The sequence below is a fragment of the Parasteatoda tepidariorum genome, chromosome 2, assembly GCF_982258835.1.
Source record: "Parasteatoda tepidariorum strain Cologne lab strain chromosome 2, Ptep-v5.0, whole genome shotgun sequence".
In the NCBI taxonomy this organism is placed as follows: domain Eukaryota; kingdom Metazoa; phylum Arthropoda; class Arachnida; order Araneae; family Theridiidae; genus Parasteatoda; species Parasteatoda tepidariorum.
This window is the reverse complement of record NC_141756.1, coordinates 14,648,307-14,666,810: the sequence shown is the minus strand read 5'-3', so window position 1 is coordinate 14,666,810 and position 18,504 is coordinate 14,648,307. Positions and strand designations below refer to the sequence as shown.

Genomic DNA, 18,504 nt, shown 5'->3' with positions numbered 1-18,504 from the left:
GCTATTTATTTTGTCAATATCATATAATTATTTGCACGAGAACTACAGTTTTCGATTTAAAAATATATTTAGTCTAAGCAACACTAAAAATGATGGCACTAAAATTTACATCAATTATATATCAATTATATTCCAATTAATTATACACCAAAAGTTTTTACTGTGTACTTTACTGTAAAGTTGTTCTTAAATTACGTTAAAAATTTTCTTCAAAACAAAATTAATCATATTAAATCAATAATATTTTGTATTTTCTGAGCAAGTTTTTATTTTACTCATTTAAAAAAATAGCTTATATAATTTCTTATATTAGTATCAAAATAAATACCGACCAATCAATGATTAATTTCCTAAACTAATATCTATACACTTGTGTATTTTTAAGTTCCTTGTCAAAAATGAAGCAAAAAAAAAAAAAAGCATCAGAGACTTTAAGTTAGAAAGAAACAAAGAAACGTTATTGAAATCTGTCGAATCACTAGTGATAAAAGCGGAATAAAAACATCAAATCTAGTTTGATAGTAACAAAAACTTGATAGTGTTTCTAATTTCAAACCCTCTGGGTTTTCGTTCTGGAAATCAAACTTTCAGTCTTATTCTAGTTAATGATTCGTTTCAATTCAATTTTTTTTGTTCAATTGATTTGTTTTATTTTTCTTTATATTTTCTTTGTATTAATTTAAAACTTATAATGTCTATATCTTTCTACTTCATTTTCAAAAAAAGCTTTTACGAATACATATTAAGTTTAGCTTTTATATGGAGAACTACAGAAATACAAAGGGACATCGGAATTTGAGTTCTAAAAATCTGATTGAAACTTAATTACCTCAGTAATTAAATCAGGCTACTCTCTGTTTTTATACTCTCATTTTCCTTAATTATTTAGAAATTCATCATAAAAGCTAATTCACAGAATAAATGTTTGTTATTCAACTAAAAAAAGTTTTTTTGCAACCAGGTATAAATTTTAAAAAAATTTCCAGGAAACCAGCAACTTGATCAATTAATGTTTAAAACCTTGAGAATAAGCTTCTTTTGCTTATGAAATAATTTTCGAGTTCTTCAGGAGGATCGACAAAGTATTAAGTAATACTTTTTTATAATTTATTCCGAAGATAATTCTTTAAAAAGGGTTTGAATTATTGAATGTGCATTTAATTTCCCTTTCATTTGTTATGAAAGACATTAGGAAGCTCAGTTAAGAATTTGTTCTTCAGAGACATGAACGATAATTATGTTGATTAAAAAAAGAACAATGCAATTTTGCTTCAAAAGAGAGCACGCAGTTTGAATGTTAAAATCACGCGATCCATTTAAGACCATTTAAATTATATTAACAAATTATTTTGATACATTACTTTGTATATAAATACTATCAAGTTGTTTTCGTTGCAAAATAATTCATTATTAAAACACTCTCAGATACAAAACTCTCCTATTTGAATATTCACAAATCTTTTAGTCGCATTTTGTAATTTTTGACTGTAATTTCTTCACGAAATCGCGAGATTTTCGATGAAGCGATTTAATCTCAAATACTTGACAAAATTGATAGTCATTCGTGTGTATACTGGGATCACTTCGCGGGCTTTTTCTTTTATCTTAAATAGTTCATCTTCTTTCAAAATTGTTTGCATCGTGTGACAATGGGATGGAGGTATAACGAGGTTTGACGAGCAGGTTATCCGACTTTAAATCCCGGCTGATACTGAGTACTCGTTCAATCACATTTTTCATTTCGTACTTCCTTTGTTAATTGATGTGTTACGTCTAAATAATTTTTTTCGAAAATCGTATCCTCCAATAAGAAAAGATTGTTAATACTTCAATTTAACACTCGGAGCATTTCCTGGGAAAACATTTCGTCAAAAGCGGAGAAAATTATCTGACTGAGTATCCATTTATTACAGTGATATTTGGTATAAATACTTTTATAAAATTATAAATTTTTGAATTTCACGCTCGGAGCTTCCTTAGGGAATTGATTTCGTCAAAGTTGAGTTCCCTCTTATTACAGTGAAATTAAGAAAAAATACTTTAAAACAAATCGAAATGCAGAAAAATTATGTTTCTTCACACAAGAAAAAATGCTGTTCAAAATATGTTGGTGATTCACCTTTTCTTGCATGTTGCTTAGTTACGATAGGAATATTTACTTCAAAATCGAAATCAGTAAAAGCAATTGCATATTTTAATATCATTTTGCTATATTTTGTGTTTTTAGATTCAAATATTTTGGTAATAACATCTTTAGTTGAAAACGTTATGGATGTCAGAGTAGCTTTTAGCGTTGTTTCTGGATTCATTTTTCAACTTTTAGCTTATCACTCTTTGAAACGAGAAAAGAAAAATATCCTTCTTCTTTTGAAGATCATTAAAAAATTGAAAAAGTTAAAAATGTCGAGTGAAGGATTAAAGAAATCGAGGGGAGTGGATTTATTGGTTTGTTCAGTTATTATAGTTCCGATTCTATTTTATACTGTATTTCTAATAATAATGAAAAAGGAATACGCGGATATTTTCTCTTATAACTATATGCATAAACTTAAAATTGATAGCGAAATCCTATCAAAATTCTGCCTTGTGGTCAACCTGTATGTACTATGTGCTTTTCCCATGGTTGAGTTTGGAATAATGTTAACAATTTTTATAAAATTCTGCCATTCCGCTACGTCCTTGCAAAGAGAATATTTAACAGAATTTGAAAAATCACTCAAATCGCAAGATTTTCTTACGCGACAAAACCAATATGAACTGACTGAAAGATATGCTGACATAATTCACTTCTTAAAAAAAATACAAAAAACCTTTTCTCACAGTTCTTTCTACATGTGCGCCAGTTGTATTTGCTACATGTTTATGTCGTTTGCTTCATTTCTTGCTAGTACAGATTCAGAGTTTCTAACACATGTAATATTTCTTCTTGATTTTGTATTTTATTTCATGTATTACACCGCTTCCTTAATTATAATCTACATGTGTGCTGATGAGATTCCGATTCAAATGCAGAATGTCAGAGACGCATTTTACGCTGAATACATGAAGCTCCGTGTAAAGTCTAATTCTAAGGCATTGTTTTTAAGAGAATCCCATTTGAAAGAACTTGTTGATTTGCCTGACGTAACAATGTCAGGCTCTTCGGTTTTATTTTACTCAAAAGCCAATCTCCTTGCTTTGTTGAGTGCTTTTGTTTCATTTGGTATTATCATAGTGAGCTTAGAAAAATAGCGCGAGAGTTTCTGCTCTTTTAATCTTGGCATAAGCATAGTACGCTTAAAAAATTAAACAATATTTTTAGCTTTTGTATCATTTGGCATAATCATTGTAAGCTTAAAACAGTAACACATATTTTATGTTCATAAATTCCAACATCGACCTGGGATTGTTATCATTCAACCTATCGTTAGAAAATACATCGGATACAAATACCATTCTTGCCTGTCTAGAAGACTCCCCCTTAATTCACCCTCATTTCTCTAAAAGAAAGGGGAAGAGTACGGAAAGAGTAGTTGAATTGTCAGGTATCATTTATAGTGAAAGATTTCTGTCTGAAAATACTTAAAATATTGATTTTTGTTTTCAACTTCATGTATTACATTGCAATTTACTTCGTGAAACTAAAATTGTTCACACTGTTTGTTATAAATGAGTCGGAAAATATGAATAAATAGCAATTTATTAAATGTTATTTTGCCATATTCAAACGATACAGCCAAATAACCATAAATAAGATGGTATTCAAACTGCTGACTGTGAATAATATCGTTTATTAACTGCTTCCACCTATTACGGCTAAACAGCCAGAATTATATTGCACCAACTAAACCAACTTCATGAAACCGCATCGTTCCTTGCGGCTGGGTACATATTATAGCCGAGAGGGTTAACCTGTCAACCTCATGACTGATAGAACGGGAGGTGGTTGAATCCCAGCGCTGACACCACAAAATCTCCTAAATTTTCTTGAACACCTGAAGAATTTCCAATGTCTTGTGCACATCTTAATTTACTGTTGTCTGGATTGTTAGAATAAGATACTCTCACTCAAGCTTTGATGGCAGCACCGTAGCTCCACTGTCAAGTTAAATTTCTTTTTAGGGTTTTGAAATCATGCTAGCTAAAAATGGTTTACAAAAAAAAGGAATAATTTTGTATTCATGGTTTTTAGACCATACTAGTTGTGAGCTGTTTCAAAACCGTAAAGGTAAAAATTGTTCTAAACCATAAACTTTACGTAAATTGGACAGAATAATGGACTGGACAGACTACTGCCGGTTATTTAACTGTGATTTTCGAAGGAAAATTCTAACAGTGTGCATGTAATCACGTTCCTCTCTCACTTTTCCCTGTTATAGTTTTATTTACCAATTTAATTGTTTTCCTTTCATTTGTTTACTGACAACACATAATTTCAGGAGCATATGAATCAATTTGATGGATTCATTGCAAAACAATTTTAGCAAAAAGGCACATTTTTAATAATATATTCCTACTAATTTTTTAGTTTGTCAATTTTATATAATTTTTTGAAGGAGAACTACTGTACTCAACTTGAAACAATATTTAGCTTATGTCGTCCGTGGATCGAGATTCAGACAGAAAGTAAAGGTTTATTAACAAAAAGCAAGCAAACATATACAAATTTAAAAAGAACGCCATCTGGAGTTATATAAAAAAAAAAGACTTCGTAGCAATCCTTCCCTGGGAATGACAACAATCTCCCCCTGCAAGAAGGATTTTACTTTTTAACACAAATAACAATATACATAAAAAATATTAATTCTCTTAATGTAAATTTCAAATTAAGCTTATTTTTTCCAAAGAGAAAATAAACTTCGCAAAAGTTACAGCTTTAGTTAAAAAATCAGAAATATTATCATTTTTATTCTTATAAACAGTTTTTAATATTTTATCTTCAATCATATCTCTCACAAAATGAAATTTAAGATTTACATGCCTGGTTTTGTTTGAAGATTTACCATTATTCAATCCGTCAATAGCTGCTTCTTCTTCTTTGGCTTGACAGCTCAGGATGGGCCCTTGCCTTCGGCAGAGTTGAACTCCAGGCTCTTCTACACTTGGCCATAGACATCCAATTTGTGACTTTTAGAGTATTTAAATCACTTTCGAGGCAGTCGAGACAACTAAGTCTAGGTCTTCCTCTTTTTCGAGTCCCTAATGGTCTGGCAGAGATCTTTTTTAAAACGCGGTTATTATCCATTCTTGATAGGTGTCCCGACCATCTGATTCTCTGAAGTAAAGTTCGGAGTTAGTTCTTCTTCTCCAGATATTGTTACATTTAAGGCCACCAAATATGCTTCTTAAAATTTTTCTTTCAAACACAGAAACAATGTGCTTTACTTTTTCTGTCGTTGTCCAAGTCTCAGCAGAGTAAGTAAGAATGGGTCTTATCAAACTTTTGTATATCAGAATCTTTGTTTTTCTTCTGATTAAGTTAGATTTCAGATACTTTTTAAGGCCGAAAAAACATCGATTAGCTGCTGTGACTCTACTACGGATCTCAGGCAGGATGTCGTTAAGACTATTGACTTCAGATCCCAAGTATTTAAAATTGTTCACGGTTTCAAATTTATAATCCCCAATTACAAGATAAGGGCTGGTATAATTGTTACAGGTCATATACTAAGTTTTGTACTGGTTGATTACAAAATGCATTCTGCAGGCTGCGGCCTCAAGTGAAGTAAAAGCCTCTTTTAGTGCCTCAGGAGTTCGTGCGACAATATCAATGGCGTCAGCGAATGCAAACATTTGGACAGATTTATTAAAGATTGTTCCGCGGGTATTTATATTCGAGTCTTTCACAATCTTTTGCAAAGCAATATTGAAAAGCAGACAAGCCAGAGCATCCCCTTGTCTAAGTCCATTAGCAACAACAATAGGATCGGTAAGATCATTCTGAACTCTGACTCTGAGTTTTGTTTCAGATAGGGAAATGGCTGTCAGATTGACGAGTTTCTCAGGTATTGCAAACTCTCTCATTGCTTCGAAGAGTAGATTTCTGTTAACGGAGTCATAGGCGGTCTTGAAGTCAATAAAAAGAAGGTGTGTTGCTATGCCAAATTCATTGGTTTTTTCCAAGATTTACCTTATGTTGAAGATCTGTTGTCGATCTTCCACTACGAAAACCGCATTGGTAATCGCCTACAATCAACACCTCCTAGAAGTATGAAGGCCTCAGCACGGATTAATTTAGTAGTCCGATGTGACGAAGTTAACTGCGCAGTTGATGAAAAATAAGAAAGATGTCATTACGTTCGGGGCACTAAGCTGCGCAGTGGTTGGAAATACGATATATGTCATTACGTTTGGACTACTAAAGGATATTTATGGTAACCCGTGCAGAGGCCTACTCTTTTCTAGGAGGTGTTGCTACAATGCTGTCAGCGTAGGTTACCAGTCACATGGAGAGTATATTGGAAAAAAGTTTGTAAAATACACAAAGGAGACTAATTCCCCTATAGCTAATAGCTGCTTGGCTATCAGAAAATATAGTAACCGGAGCATCAATAAATTTTTTGCTGTTCAGTTCATTTAACATATTTATTATCCACGTAAGTTCTCGAGCTGTGTCAGCTGCAGCAAATAATTCAGCCAGTTGTTTCTTTTAATGCAAATGTTTGATTAAGTATTGAAATAATTTCCTTGTATAATTTCGAATTATTAGAAAATATTGCCAAATCATCTACGTATACACAAATTGCGAAAAAATCATTATCATTAATTTTAGTAAATACGCAATTGTCAGATGCAAGTTGAGTGAGACCAATCTTTTTAAGTTCATTCTTTAACTTTATATGCCAATTTCTACCAGATTGAGGTAGACCATAAATACTTTTATTTAATTTGCGCACTTTATTTTTACCATATTTATCTTCTAAACCTGGAGGTATTTCCATGTATACAGTTTCATCAATATCACCATATAAATATGCAGTTTTAATATCAAAAAACTTAACAAATAAATCCAATTTTGCTGCTAAATAAATTAATAGCCTAAATGATTCAATATTTACCACAGGTGAATATGATTCAGAATAATCAACGTTTTTTATTTGATTAAAATCAGCTGCAACCAGTCGCGCTTTAAAAATTTTGTTATTATTTTGTTTATTATCGTCATTTTTAATTGTGTCCACCCATTTACTTATAATTATTTTTTCCTTCTTAGGCCTCTCAATTAATTCGAAAACCTCCGTCGAAAGAAGTTCATTTTCCATTGTTGTTTTCCACTCCGAATGTTTATTACTATTTATTGCCGGGTCATAATTTTGAGGAATCCTTTCAAGGCTAAGTTCGCGTTCACGGATATTTTATTCTTTCAGAATGTTTTAATTCCGGAGTATTATGATTATTTTAGTTTTACGAATCGGTACTTTCTTGAGACGATTTCTGAGAAAAAGAATGTTCACTCCTTGATTCGGTTGGAGGGGAGTTTTGGGTTTCAGTTTCGATTTGCGGTTGAGATATATTAAACTGGGTCAAATTCTCAATGTTCCATATGCTACACTCATTTTTGTTTGTTAGAAATTTACTTCCTCTTAATGATTCGTTAAATTTAACAGATCGCTCTTCAATTACAATATTTTTATCGACATCATATATTCTATAAGCGCGCCTTTCTCTAGAATACCGACGAAAATCCCACGTTTTCCCGGAACATCAAATTTATTTCGGAATTGTTTAGGTATATGAAAATAAACGATGCATCCAAATACCTTTAAGTAGTTAAGTTTAGGTTCTTTTCCTGACCATATTTCAATCGGAAGATTTTGTTTACTTTTACGCGGTGTAAGATTAGAAATGTGAGTGCTAAAATTTATCGCTTCGGCCCAAAACTTTAATGGTAATTCACTTTCATATAAAATGTCCTAATTCTTTCTACTAATACACTTACGACTCGCTCAGCACGCCCATTTGACGGTACTGTTTTTTCATGTATGATCCCGTATTTTTCTAAAAAAAACTATCAATCTCGTTATTGACAAATTCTAGATGGTTATCTGTTCTGAATCTTTTAATTTTCTTATTCATTAAATTTTCATACCTTTCTTTAAACATACAAAACATTTCAAATACATCATTTTTATGCTTCAAAAAATATGAAAAGTACATCCCAGAAAAATCATCCACTAGAACTAAAAGATATCTTGAATTCCCTAATAAATCACAATTTATTGGGTCTGCTAGGTCCGCATGAATTAACTCTAATATAGAATTACTTTGTGCGATATTAATTGTTGGATGATTCTTATGGGTTACTTTACATATGTCACAAGATTCACAATGATAATTTTCAAAATCTTTAAAATTTATGCCAAGGACATTTTACATTTTAACCATGTATTGCGGATTTAAATGACATAGTCCTTTATGCCAAATATTATAAGTGTCCAAATTACTTACTTCATTACATTCTAACTCAGAATTATTTAAATCGTTATAATCAAAAAATTTAGGTGAAACGTTATTACAGGGTTCCATTAAAATTTCAAAACGATTTTTTACTTTTACAGCTTTTAAAACAATGCGATTGTCATTACTTAAAACCAAAATATTATTACCTTTAGATTCTATTTTATAACCTTTATCAATTAATTTAGATACTGAAATTAAATTGTTTCGTAAATCTGGTACAAATATTACATCATATATTGTTAGATTTTTTCTGCAATTATCAACTGTTGTAGCTTTTACAATACCAATTCCTTCAGAAATTAAATTTGACTTCTTTCCTGCTAATTGTATTATTCCATTAATATAACTTACGTTTTCAGAAAAGTTTAAATCTTTTTAATGTTAAATCACACATGGTTTAAAGTTAAGTTAAATCACACATGGTAATGTGTGAAGTAGCACCAGAATCCATTTTGAAAACAGTTTTGTTTTTACCGGTAGCGCTAGAATTTACGTGATGTTGTTCTTGTTCAGAGGTAAGTGCGAAATTTTCACTAGAATGTTTATCCTGGTTTTCAAATGCACAATGAGCGTTATTGTTTTTGGTTTTCTTCATATCCGATTTATAGTTCGTAAATGTCCTTTTTTCTTGAGATGTTTGGTTTTGATTTCCCTCGTTCTTGTTTCGGAAATAGCAGTCTTTAGCTAGGTGATTCGTTTTATAGCAGATGAAACATTTCTTCCTGCTTCCATTTCCATATTTATATTTTACTCCGAATGCTTCTGTTCGTCTAGGAATATCATTCTTTAATTTTGATAAGATGTTTTCTTCTTCCCGCAGTATTTCTAAAATTTCATGCATTTGTTTTTTACGTTGGGTTTTCAGGATTTCTTTTATTTTTGCAAATTTTCTTCTTAATCCTCTAACAGTATAATAAACAAGTTCTCTTTCAGAAATTTTCAATCCCAGTGATGAGCATTTCGTTTGAAGTCCTTGTGATCTTGCAATATAGTCTGAAACATTTTCTTTTTCTTTCATTTCAAGATTTTTTTACTTCGTTACTTGCATCGATTTTTCGATCTTCTGTTTTACCAGTAAATGTGCTTTGAATTTTTTCCCATAGAATTCATGCGTTAGTTTCGTTTGCGAACTGAAGACTTTGGTCATCAGAAAGCGATAGTTGTATGTATGCAACTGCATCATCATTGTTTAGTGTTCATTGTTCTCGCAATTTTGGATCAACGGGGGCTTCTTCAGTTAGCACATTTGCAATTTTCTTAAGTGTCAGCAAAGCCTGGATTTTAATACTTCATTGATAGAAGTTGTCATTGTTCAGCAGTGGGATACTCGGCAGATCCAGATTCATTTTGGAATCCAAACGAAGTATGTCACAGCGAAACTAAGTGAAACTTTTTACTGCGTCATAATTTTCAAACCACAGCCGTGCTGCCAACGTAGTCCGTGGATCGAGATTCAGACAGAAAGTAAAGGTTTAATAACAAAAAGCAAACAAACACATATAAATTTAAAAAGAACACCATCTGGCGTTATAAAAAGAAAAAAGACTTCGTAGCAATCCTTCCCTGGGAATGACAACAGCTTACATTAGCTTACTACACCAAAAATGGTTACAACTATACACCAAAATTTTCTGTTGTGTACTTAACTATATGGAGGCTTTTGAATTACGTTCGAAATTTTCTTGTAAAACAAAATTAATCAAATTTATTTAATGAGATTTTGTATTTTCAGATCCGATTTTTACTTTACCTTATAAATAGCTTATGCAGTTTCATATATTAATATTAAAAAAAATACCCAGAAATCAAAAATTAATTTCCTTAACTGATAACTGCACACAGTTGCTTCGAAATAACCAAAGATGTGTTCTTAAGTTCCTTTTCAAAAATGAAGTCGAAAAACATAAACATAAGAAACATTAAAATAAGTTAGAAAGAAACAAACTATTGAAATCTGTCGAATCACTAGTGATAAAAGCGGAATAAAAACATCAAATCTAGTTTGATTGTAACAAAAACTTGGTAGTGTTTCTAATTTTTCAAACTCTCTGGGTTTATTTTTTGGAAATCAAACTTTCAGTCTTATTCTAGTTACTGATTCGTTGCAATGCAGTTTTTTTGTTCAATAGTGAATTTCAATAACTCTCACAAATGGACTGTACACTTTTAATTATTTTATTTAACACTATTTTTACACAAATATTTTCACTGTTGTGTAAACACATCCGCTTAATTGCGGAACTCAATAAACACTAATTGAAATATTTAGAACTCTAAGAGATGGCGCTTGTGTCGCAGTGGGCACAAACATCCCGCCCCACATTGACATGTTTACATTCAATTACTCACTCTAATTTAATAAAATGCAATTAATGAAAATAAAACAAAAACACAATATAACAATAACATTGAATCACACACACAAAAATTATACATTAATAGGTAAAATACAAATTTTTGAAATGGGGCGTTTGAAAATTCCTGATTGAGTTTTGACTTTTACGACTCTTACATGTTTATCACTGCCAAAATAAAGCTCAATTATTCTACCTAATGCCCATTTTTGCGGGGGTAGATTTTCATCCTTAAGGAGAACTAGCTCATTAATTTTTACATTATCCTTTTTTACCATCCACTTGGACCTCTGTTGCAAATTGTTGAGGTATTGTATGTGCCATTTCTTCCAAAAGATTTGAACTATTTTAGTTAATTTCTTCCAATTAGACAGTTGATTGTCCTTATTTTGACTTAAATTTGGTTCTACAATAGCGTTTAAAGGTCTACCGATTAAGAAATGAGCAGGAGTTAATGCATCATAAACATCAGAATCAGGTGACAGAGGTACAAGTGGTCGCGAATTTAGAATTCCTTCTATTTGGGTTGTTACAGTGAGGAATTCTTCGTAACTCAATCTGGAATTGCCCACAACTCTTTTAAAATGAAATTTAAAAGCTTTAACGCCACTTTCCCACAGACCACCGAAATTGGGTGCTCTCGGTGGGAGAAAGTGCCATTCTATTCCCTCAGTTGTTAAATAGTTAGCCAAGCAATCGTCTGGTTTTACAACCAAATTATGTAATTTTGATAATTCTTTGTTGGCTGCTGTGAAATTTGTGGCATTGTCCGAAAACAACTTAGAACATAAACCCCTACGAGCCACAAATCTCTTTAAACACGCAACAAAGGCATTTGAGGTTAGATCCGTTACTAATTCTAGGTGTATTGCCTTAGTCACTAAACACACAAAAATGCAAACATAAATTTTATGATAAATTCCCTTCCGTTGATGTTTGTACTTTATAAAAAATGGACCACAGAAATCTGTGCCCGAGCAATTGAAAGGAAAATCAGGAGTTACTCTTTCTTTCGGGAGATTTCCCATTAACTGTTCAACTCCTAAAGGTTTTACTTTAAAGCAATCAATGCAATCGTGCACAATTTTCCTGCACGTTGCTTTACCCTGAACAGGCCAAAATTTCTGTCTAACATAATGTAGTAAAGCAGTAGGCCCTAAATGAAAATATCGTTTGTGAAAGAACTCTAAAATTAGCCTAGTTAATTTATGACCTTTAGGCAGGATAATTTGAAATTTACTATTAAATTCTACATTAGCATGATTTATTCTGCCATTTACTCTTAACACTCCTTCTTCATCTAAAAAAGGATTTAAATTTTTTATCTTACTTTTGTGTGGCACGTTTTGTTGAGCCCTTAAACACTGCAGATCTTCTGCAAACGCTATACCTTGTACGTTTTTTATCAGAAAGGTTTCACTCTTACTTCTTTCTTTCGTAGTAAGAGGCCCCAACATCCTATTTCCAGGATTCCTTACATTGTGGATAAATCTGAAAAGATAACTAATAACATGCAATACTTTAGAATAACTATTACTAATATCAAGTAATTCAAGAATAAAAGGGTTAGACGTCACAGTAAGCACAGGTAAGTTAATTTGTTCTAAATGTCTAATCTCGCAGGTGAACTCATCATTTAGGATCGATGAAGGAATTTCCCGATTGGGATACTCTCGCTCATTCAGAAAATCAGGTCCCTTGAACCACAGTTTATTTCCATTCAACTTCTCAGGATTCATCCCTCTGGAGATGAGATCCGCCGGATTGTTCTCAGAAGATACGTGACGCCATTGTTGAACTTGTGTCAAGTGTTGAATTGATGCTACCCGGTTCGCAATGTATGTTTTTAAATGAAACGGCTCTTTCCGTATCCAGGAGAGGACGATCATCGAGTCGCTCCACAGGAAAATGTCAGCTGATTCAAATTCTAAAGCACTTTTCACTTTGGTTATGAGTCTTGCCAAAAGGACTGCAGCACATAACTCTAATCTTGGAATGGTAACACGCTTAAGAGGCGATACCCTTGATTTACCACAAATCAAGTTCACTTCAAAGGTATCGTCTTTTGAATATGATTTGCAATAAATGACGCATCCGTAGGCAGATTCGGAAGCGTCCGTAAATCCGTGAAGCTCAATATGCACTGGATTTTCTATTAAAATGCATCTCTTAATACTGATGTTGTTAATTGATGGCAAAGCATTGCTGAAGCTTTCCCATTGTTGAGCCTCCATTTCAGGAAGCGGATCGTTCCAGTCAAGCTTAAGACACCACAATTGTTGTAAAAAGATTTTCGCTTTTGTGATCACCGGACCCAATATACCAAGAGGGTCGTAAATGCGTGCTATTATTGACAGCACTGATCTCTTTGTTGGTGGCACAGTACTTTCAATGGAAGTTTGGAACGCAAAATGATCATCGGCAGGTTTCCAAATTACACCGAGTGTCTTTGTCTCATCTTGGAAATTATAGTTATTGTCAGACCCTGTTAATTCCGGGTTGTTGCAGTACCACTTGTGCAGGAGCATGCCGCCACTATTTAAAACCTTTGATAACTCTGACTGCAATTTTTTTGCTTTACTCAAGGAGTCAGCACCACTTAAAACGTCATCGACGTAAAAGTCTTTTTCTAACACTGGACAAGCTAGAGGATAGTTGTTAGACTCATCTCTTGCTAATTGCAATAAAACTCTTGTGGCTAAGTAAGGTGCACTGGTTGTGCCATAGGTGACAGTTTTGAGTTCGTAGGTCTTAACTGGGTCATTTACCCCCTCCCTCCAAAGAATTCTTAAAAGTTTGGTTTGACTCTGATCAATTAAAATCATTCTATACATTTGTTTGATGTCAGCTACAAATGCATAAATATGTTTGCGAAATTTTGTTATTATTTTAAATAGATCTTCCTGAATAACTCCACCGTTATATTGTATAGAGTTGAGTGAATTACCTAAAGTTGTTGGTGAGGATGCATTAAACACGACACGAAGCTTTGTTGTCATTTTATCCGGGCGATAAATTCCTAAGTGTGGAATATAATAGGTTCCTGCTTCTTCCTCACATTCCGAAACTTCGGTCATATGACCTAATGTTTCATACTCATGTAAAAAATCTCTATACAAAGCTAAATATTCAGGATCTTTTAAAAACCGATTCCACAGAGAATTTAATTTTTTAAGCGCAATATCTTTTGATTTTCCCAAACACCTCGGATCATCTTTCAATGGCATTTTCACAATATACCTCCCCGTTTTATCTCTTTTAACGTTTTCCTCAAAGTGTTTTTCGCAAATTATTGCTTCTTTATTTTTGGGTACCTCACACTGCACCTCCTCTATATCCCAAAATTTCTCTATATTTTTGTTTAGTTCAGTATTATCCTGAATAAAACCACAGTGTACCCTTTCCTCTGATTCCATGGGAACGTTACCACAAGCCACGTATCCAAAAACTGTATTTTGAAAAATCAAAGTACCATTACGCGGATAAATTTGACCTGGCAGCAATAATTCGTAAAATATCTCAGCACTTAAAAGTACATCGATACGACTTGGAACATTAAAGTTTTCATCGGCTAGTTTAATAAACTCTAATTCAGGTAAATTTATCTTTATCATTTTTGACGGCATAAAATCTGTAATTTTAGGTACAATTAAAAAATCTAAATCTCTTTCAAAACTTCCCTCAAAATTAGAAATTGTAGCATTAACAAAGGATTTAATTGTTGTGAATGTATCACCTAAACCGCAAACCGTTATGTTTGTTTTTTCTTTCTTTAAGTTTAAGCTATTTGCACAATCTGAAGTCATAAAATTATTCATTGCACCCTGATCTAATATTCCACGGACTCTATATTTATTGCCTCGATTATCTTTCAATAAGCAATTAATCGTACTCAGCAAAACAGTTTTTCTCTGATTTATTACTCTCGATGAAAGAATCGGATTGTTTTGACTTTGAGTAGAGCCAGACGCCTGAAATATTGGTGCGATTGGCGAGAGAGTCGATTTGTTTACTCTAGGAGAGGGGGAAAGAAGTTCTCGACCTACAGCTGCCTCATTAGCATTTTCATTTTTCCCATTCTCAATACTTTCGTTTCTAGGATAATGTAAAGAGAAATGATGTCTTTTATTTTTTCCTTCTTGCTTGCATATTGAACAAGAAAATTTTGAATTACACTTACTCACTAAATGTTTTCCCAGGCAATTAAAACAATGGTTATTTTTCTTAATTACTTCTACTCTTTCAGAAACGGGTAATCCCCAATAATAATTACATTTATATAAAGGATGACTTTCCGATGAACACATGATACACTTTAAACTCTTGCTATCAGCTAAAAATGCTCTTGACATATTTCTCATATTAGACGATTTATGACTGTTGACCTCCGTTAAAGATTTTCCTCGCGAGACAAAAAATAAATCAGCTTCTTTGCCCAAACTTACGGGATCAAACCAGCCGCTAGACTGTCTAATGCTTATATGAGAAGCGGTTTCCTTATCTAAAGTTTGATATAATTTGTCCGATACAATTAATTGTTTTAGCTTTTCAAAATCAGACACTTCTCTCAATTTTAAGTAATAATTAAAACTAGTAGTTAAACGTGATGCAAATTGCAAATGGGTTTCATTTGTGTGCCTAGTAGTTTTCTTAAATTTTTCTAAACAATACTGGGGGGTCGGTTCAAACTCTCTCAATACAATTGTTTTTATTTTATCATAATCACTGAGTTCGTTATCACTTATGTAAGAAATTACGTTTGATGCTTTTTCGCCTAGTAAATTCAAAAGAATTTCAGCTTTGAATTTATCGGGTACATTTTTTGTTATAAAGGACCTTTCCAAGGATGCAAAAAATAAACCCCACCCTTCTGGCTGACTCGGAACTCTAATAGTTAAAGTTTTTATACTTTTTATTATCGAATCCAGCGATTCGCAATTCTCAACTTTGTTTTCAGAATGATTATCATTAGTTTTTTGAATTGGCTGCTTGCGCAACAATTCCAATTCAGCTTTCGCTCTCTCTAATTTTATTTGTTCCAATTGTAACTCTTGTTGTTTACTTTTCTCAAGTTCCTCTAATTCTGTTTTCCTATCATCTATTATCCCCTCGATTAGATCAGTTACCATATTAGGATCTGTTTTGTAACTCTCAGTATTTTTTATAAGATTGGTAAGATCTATATTTGTCATTTTATCACTGATTATCACGCCTAACTCAGTAGCGGCAAGTTGTAAGTCAACTTTTTTCGCTCCTTTAAACATTTTGCAAACAAAATACAATCACAAAATTAACATATATATCTTAACTCATATGGGTAAATACAGAATTTAACTGGGGGAGTAAATGACCAGAAAGTTCATGCACCTACTTCGTTCGACACTAGATGCTTATCCAAGAAGTTTCACTTTTGATTTTACAGTTTCACTTTGATTACGTCGTAACTTACGCACAATGAACATTAATTACACATCTCAAATTTAATCCATAGCTCACTAATCAGTCCGGTTTGTGCGGACCAGATGAATTTCAATAACTCTCACAAATGGACTGTACACTTTTAATTATTTTATTTAACACTATTTTTACACAAATATTTTCACTGTTGTGTAAACACATCCGCTTAATTGCGGAACTCAATAAACACTAATTGAAATATTTAGAACTCTAAGAGATGGCGCTTGTGTCGCAGTGGGCACAAACAAATAGAATTTTTTCTTCTTTATATTTTCTTGGTATTAATTTAAGACTTATAATGTCTATACCATTTTACTTCGTTTTTTAAAAAAGGTTCTTAACAATGCATATTAAGGGTAGTTTTTATATGGAGAACCACAGAAATACGAAGGAACGTTAGAATTTGAGTACTGAACAACTGATAGAAACTTAGTTACCTCAGTAATTAAAATCAGGCTACTCTCTGTTTTTATACTCTTATTTTCCTTAATTATTTCGAAATTCATCCGAAAACCTATATCCGTGAATAAATGTTTGTAATTCAACTAAAAAAAAGTTTTTTTATTACCAGGCATAAATTAAAAAAAAAGTTCCATTAAAATACTGGAAAACACCAGCTTGATCCATTTTCAGTCAATTATTATTTTCATCAAAAATTTTTTCAATGTTTAAAAAAAATGCATAAAAGTAACTAACAATTAATGTCTATAACCTTGAGAATAAGCTTCTTTCTCCTATAAATGATTTGAGAATTATTTAGGAAGATCCATAAAGTACTGAATAATACTTTTTTAAATAGATTGTTCAATATCTCAGAAATATAGCGCCAACTTGCAGGCGGCATCTTTGTCTCAGCATCCTCGCCACCGTTTCTTGTAACCCCTAACAGTTTAAAATTAGTTGTTGATCTTATAGCAATAGCGTAAGCGTAGCACCAATGATAATAAAATCTTAAATACAGTCCTATAGCTACTTTATTCATTTGTTATCAATTGAACCTGAATAGAAGTCAATCAATTGGTATCGAACATTAGTCATCTTTAATTACCGGAGATGGAAAAGGAGAAACTAAATAGTTAGATCGAAGCGTGCCGTCAAAGGTACCATAACGAAATTAGAAACTTACATAGATCAGTCGAAGGATCAGAATCCAACTGAATTAGAAGTGAAGCTTAAGCGTGTTGCACAATTACATCGAAAAGTAGATGAATTGAAGGATCAATATTACGGTTTAAAAGATGTAAGTGACCTAGAGATAACTGAAATAGAAACTGGTTCAGAAGGAACAGTAGACAGACTAGAACCTTTGGAGGTAAGAATTAAAGATATTCTTAACTCTTTGATGATTAAACCTTCAATAAATAATTGTGAAAATGAAATATCTCAGGCTGATTCGAAAACAAAGCTAGAAATTAAATTACCTGAGATACCACTACCGGTATTTCACGGTAAATTTGATGAATGGCCCAATTTTAAATCTCAATTTGATAACATTATAACTAAAAACAAAGATTTAAATGGTTCTCAAAAACTGCATTATTTGAAAGCGTCACTGCTGGGCGACGCTAAACGTCTCGAAACTGCTGACGATTCTTTTGAGTCACTTTTAAAGGCATTAGAAAATAGATTTGAGAATAAACGTCTCCTCACTGAGACTTACGTAAATCAAATTTTGGAAATTGAAAAACTTGTAAATGATCAGCTGGAGATATTAGAAACATGGTAGATATTTTAAAGAAAAATATCAGAGCCTTAAAGCTTCTAAATTTTGATCGTAATAATTTATCTGGCATACTTTTGCTCAACATCATTTTGAAAAAAGTAGATCGAGAAACTAGAAAACAATATGAACAAACAATCGCATCAAATAAAATACCAGAACTAGATAAGTTTTCAGAATTTTTAGAAAAAAGAAGCCAAATTCTTGATAGTATTAGTCGAACAGCTTCTACTTCAATTTATAAACATAAGCTAGCTGTTAATAAGAGTAAATCTTTCCTGAATTCGAATAATAATCCCAACTCTTGTGTAATCTGTAAATTACCACACATGATTTATAAGTGCAACACTTTTCAAAATATGAAGGTTTCGGATAGATTTAATGAAATAAAACGTTTAAATTTGTGTATTAATTGCTTAAAGAATAACCACAAAGGAAAAGACTGTAAATCGAATAATTCCTGCTTCGTTTACACGAAACGCCATAACACTTTATTGCATATTTATGAGATTTATTTCCCGCCTCCTACCTCCT

General features: G+C 32.3%; 2 protein-coding genes across 2 annotated transcripts; one reads left to right on the top strand and one right to left on the bottom strand.

Moving 5' to 3' along the window:
- Positions 1-5,646: 5,646 nt before the first annotated feature.
- On the bottom strand, positions 5,647-16,057 carry LOC147814547 (uncharacterized). Its single transcript, XM_087156477.1, has 2 exons — positions 10,952-16,057; positions 5,647-6,045 (listed from the first exon to the last, which is right to left on the bottom strand). Exons 1-2 carry the CDS (start codon positions 16,055-16,057, stop codon positions 5,647-5,649), a joined length of 5,505 nt encoding a protein of 1,834 aa, XP_087012603.1.
- Positions 16,058-16,106: 49 nt separating this feature from the next.
- On the top strand, positions 16,107-17,976 carry LOC147814546 (uncharacterized). Its single transcript, XM_087156476.1, has 2 exons — positions 16,107-16,110; positions 17,381-17,976. Exons 1-2 carry the CDS (start codon positions 16,107-16,109, stop codon positions 17,974-17,976), a joined length of 600 nt encoding a protein of 199 aa, XP_087012602.1.
- Positions 17,977-18,504: the final 528 nt, after the last annotated feature.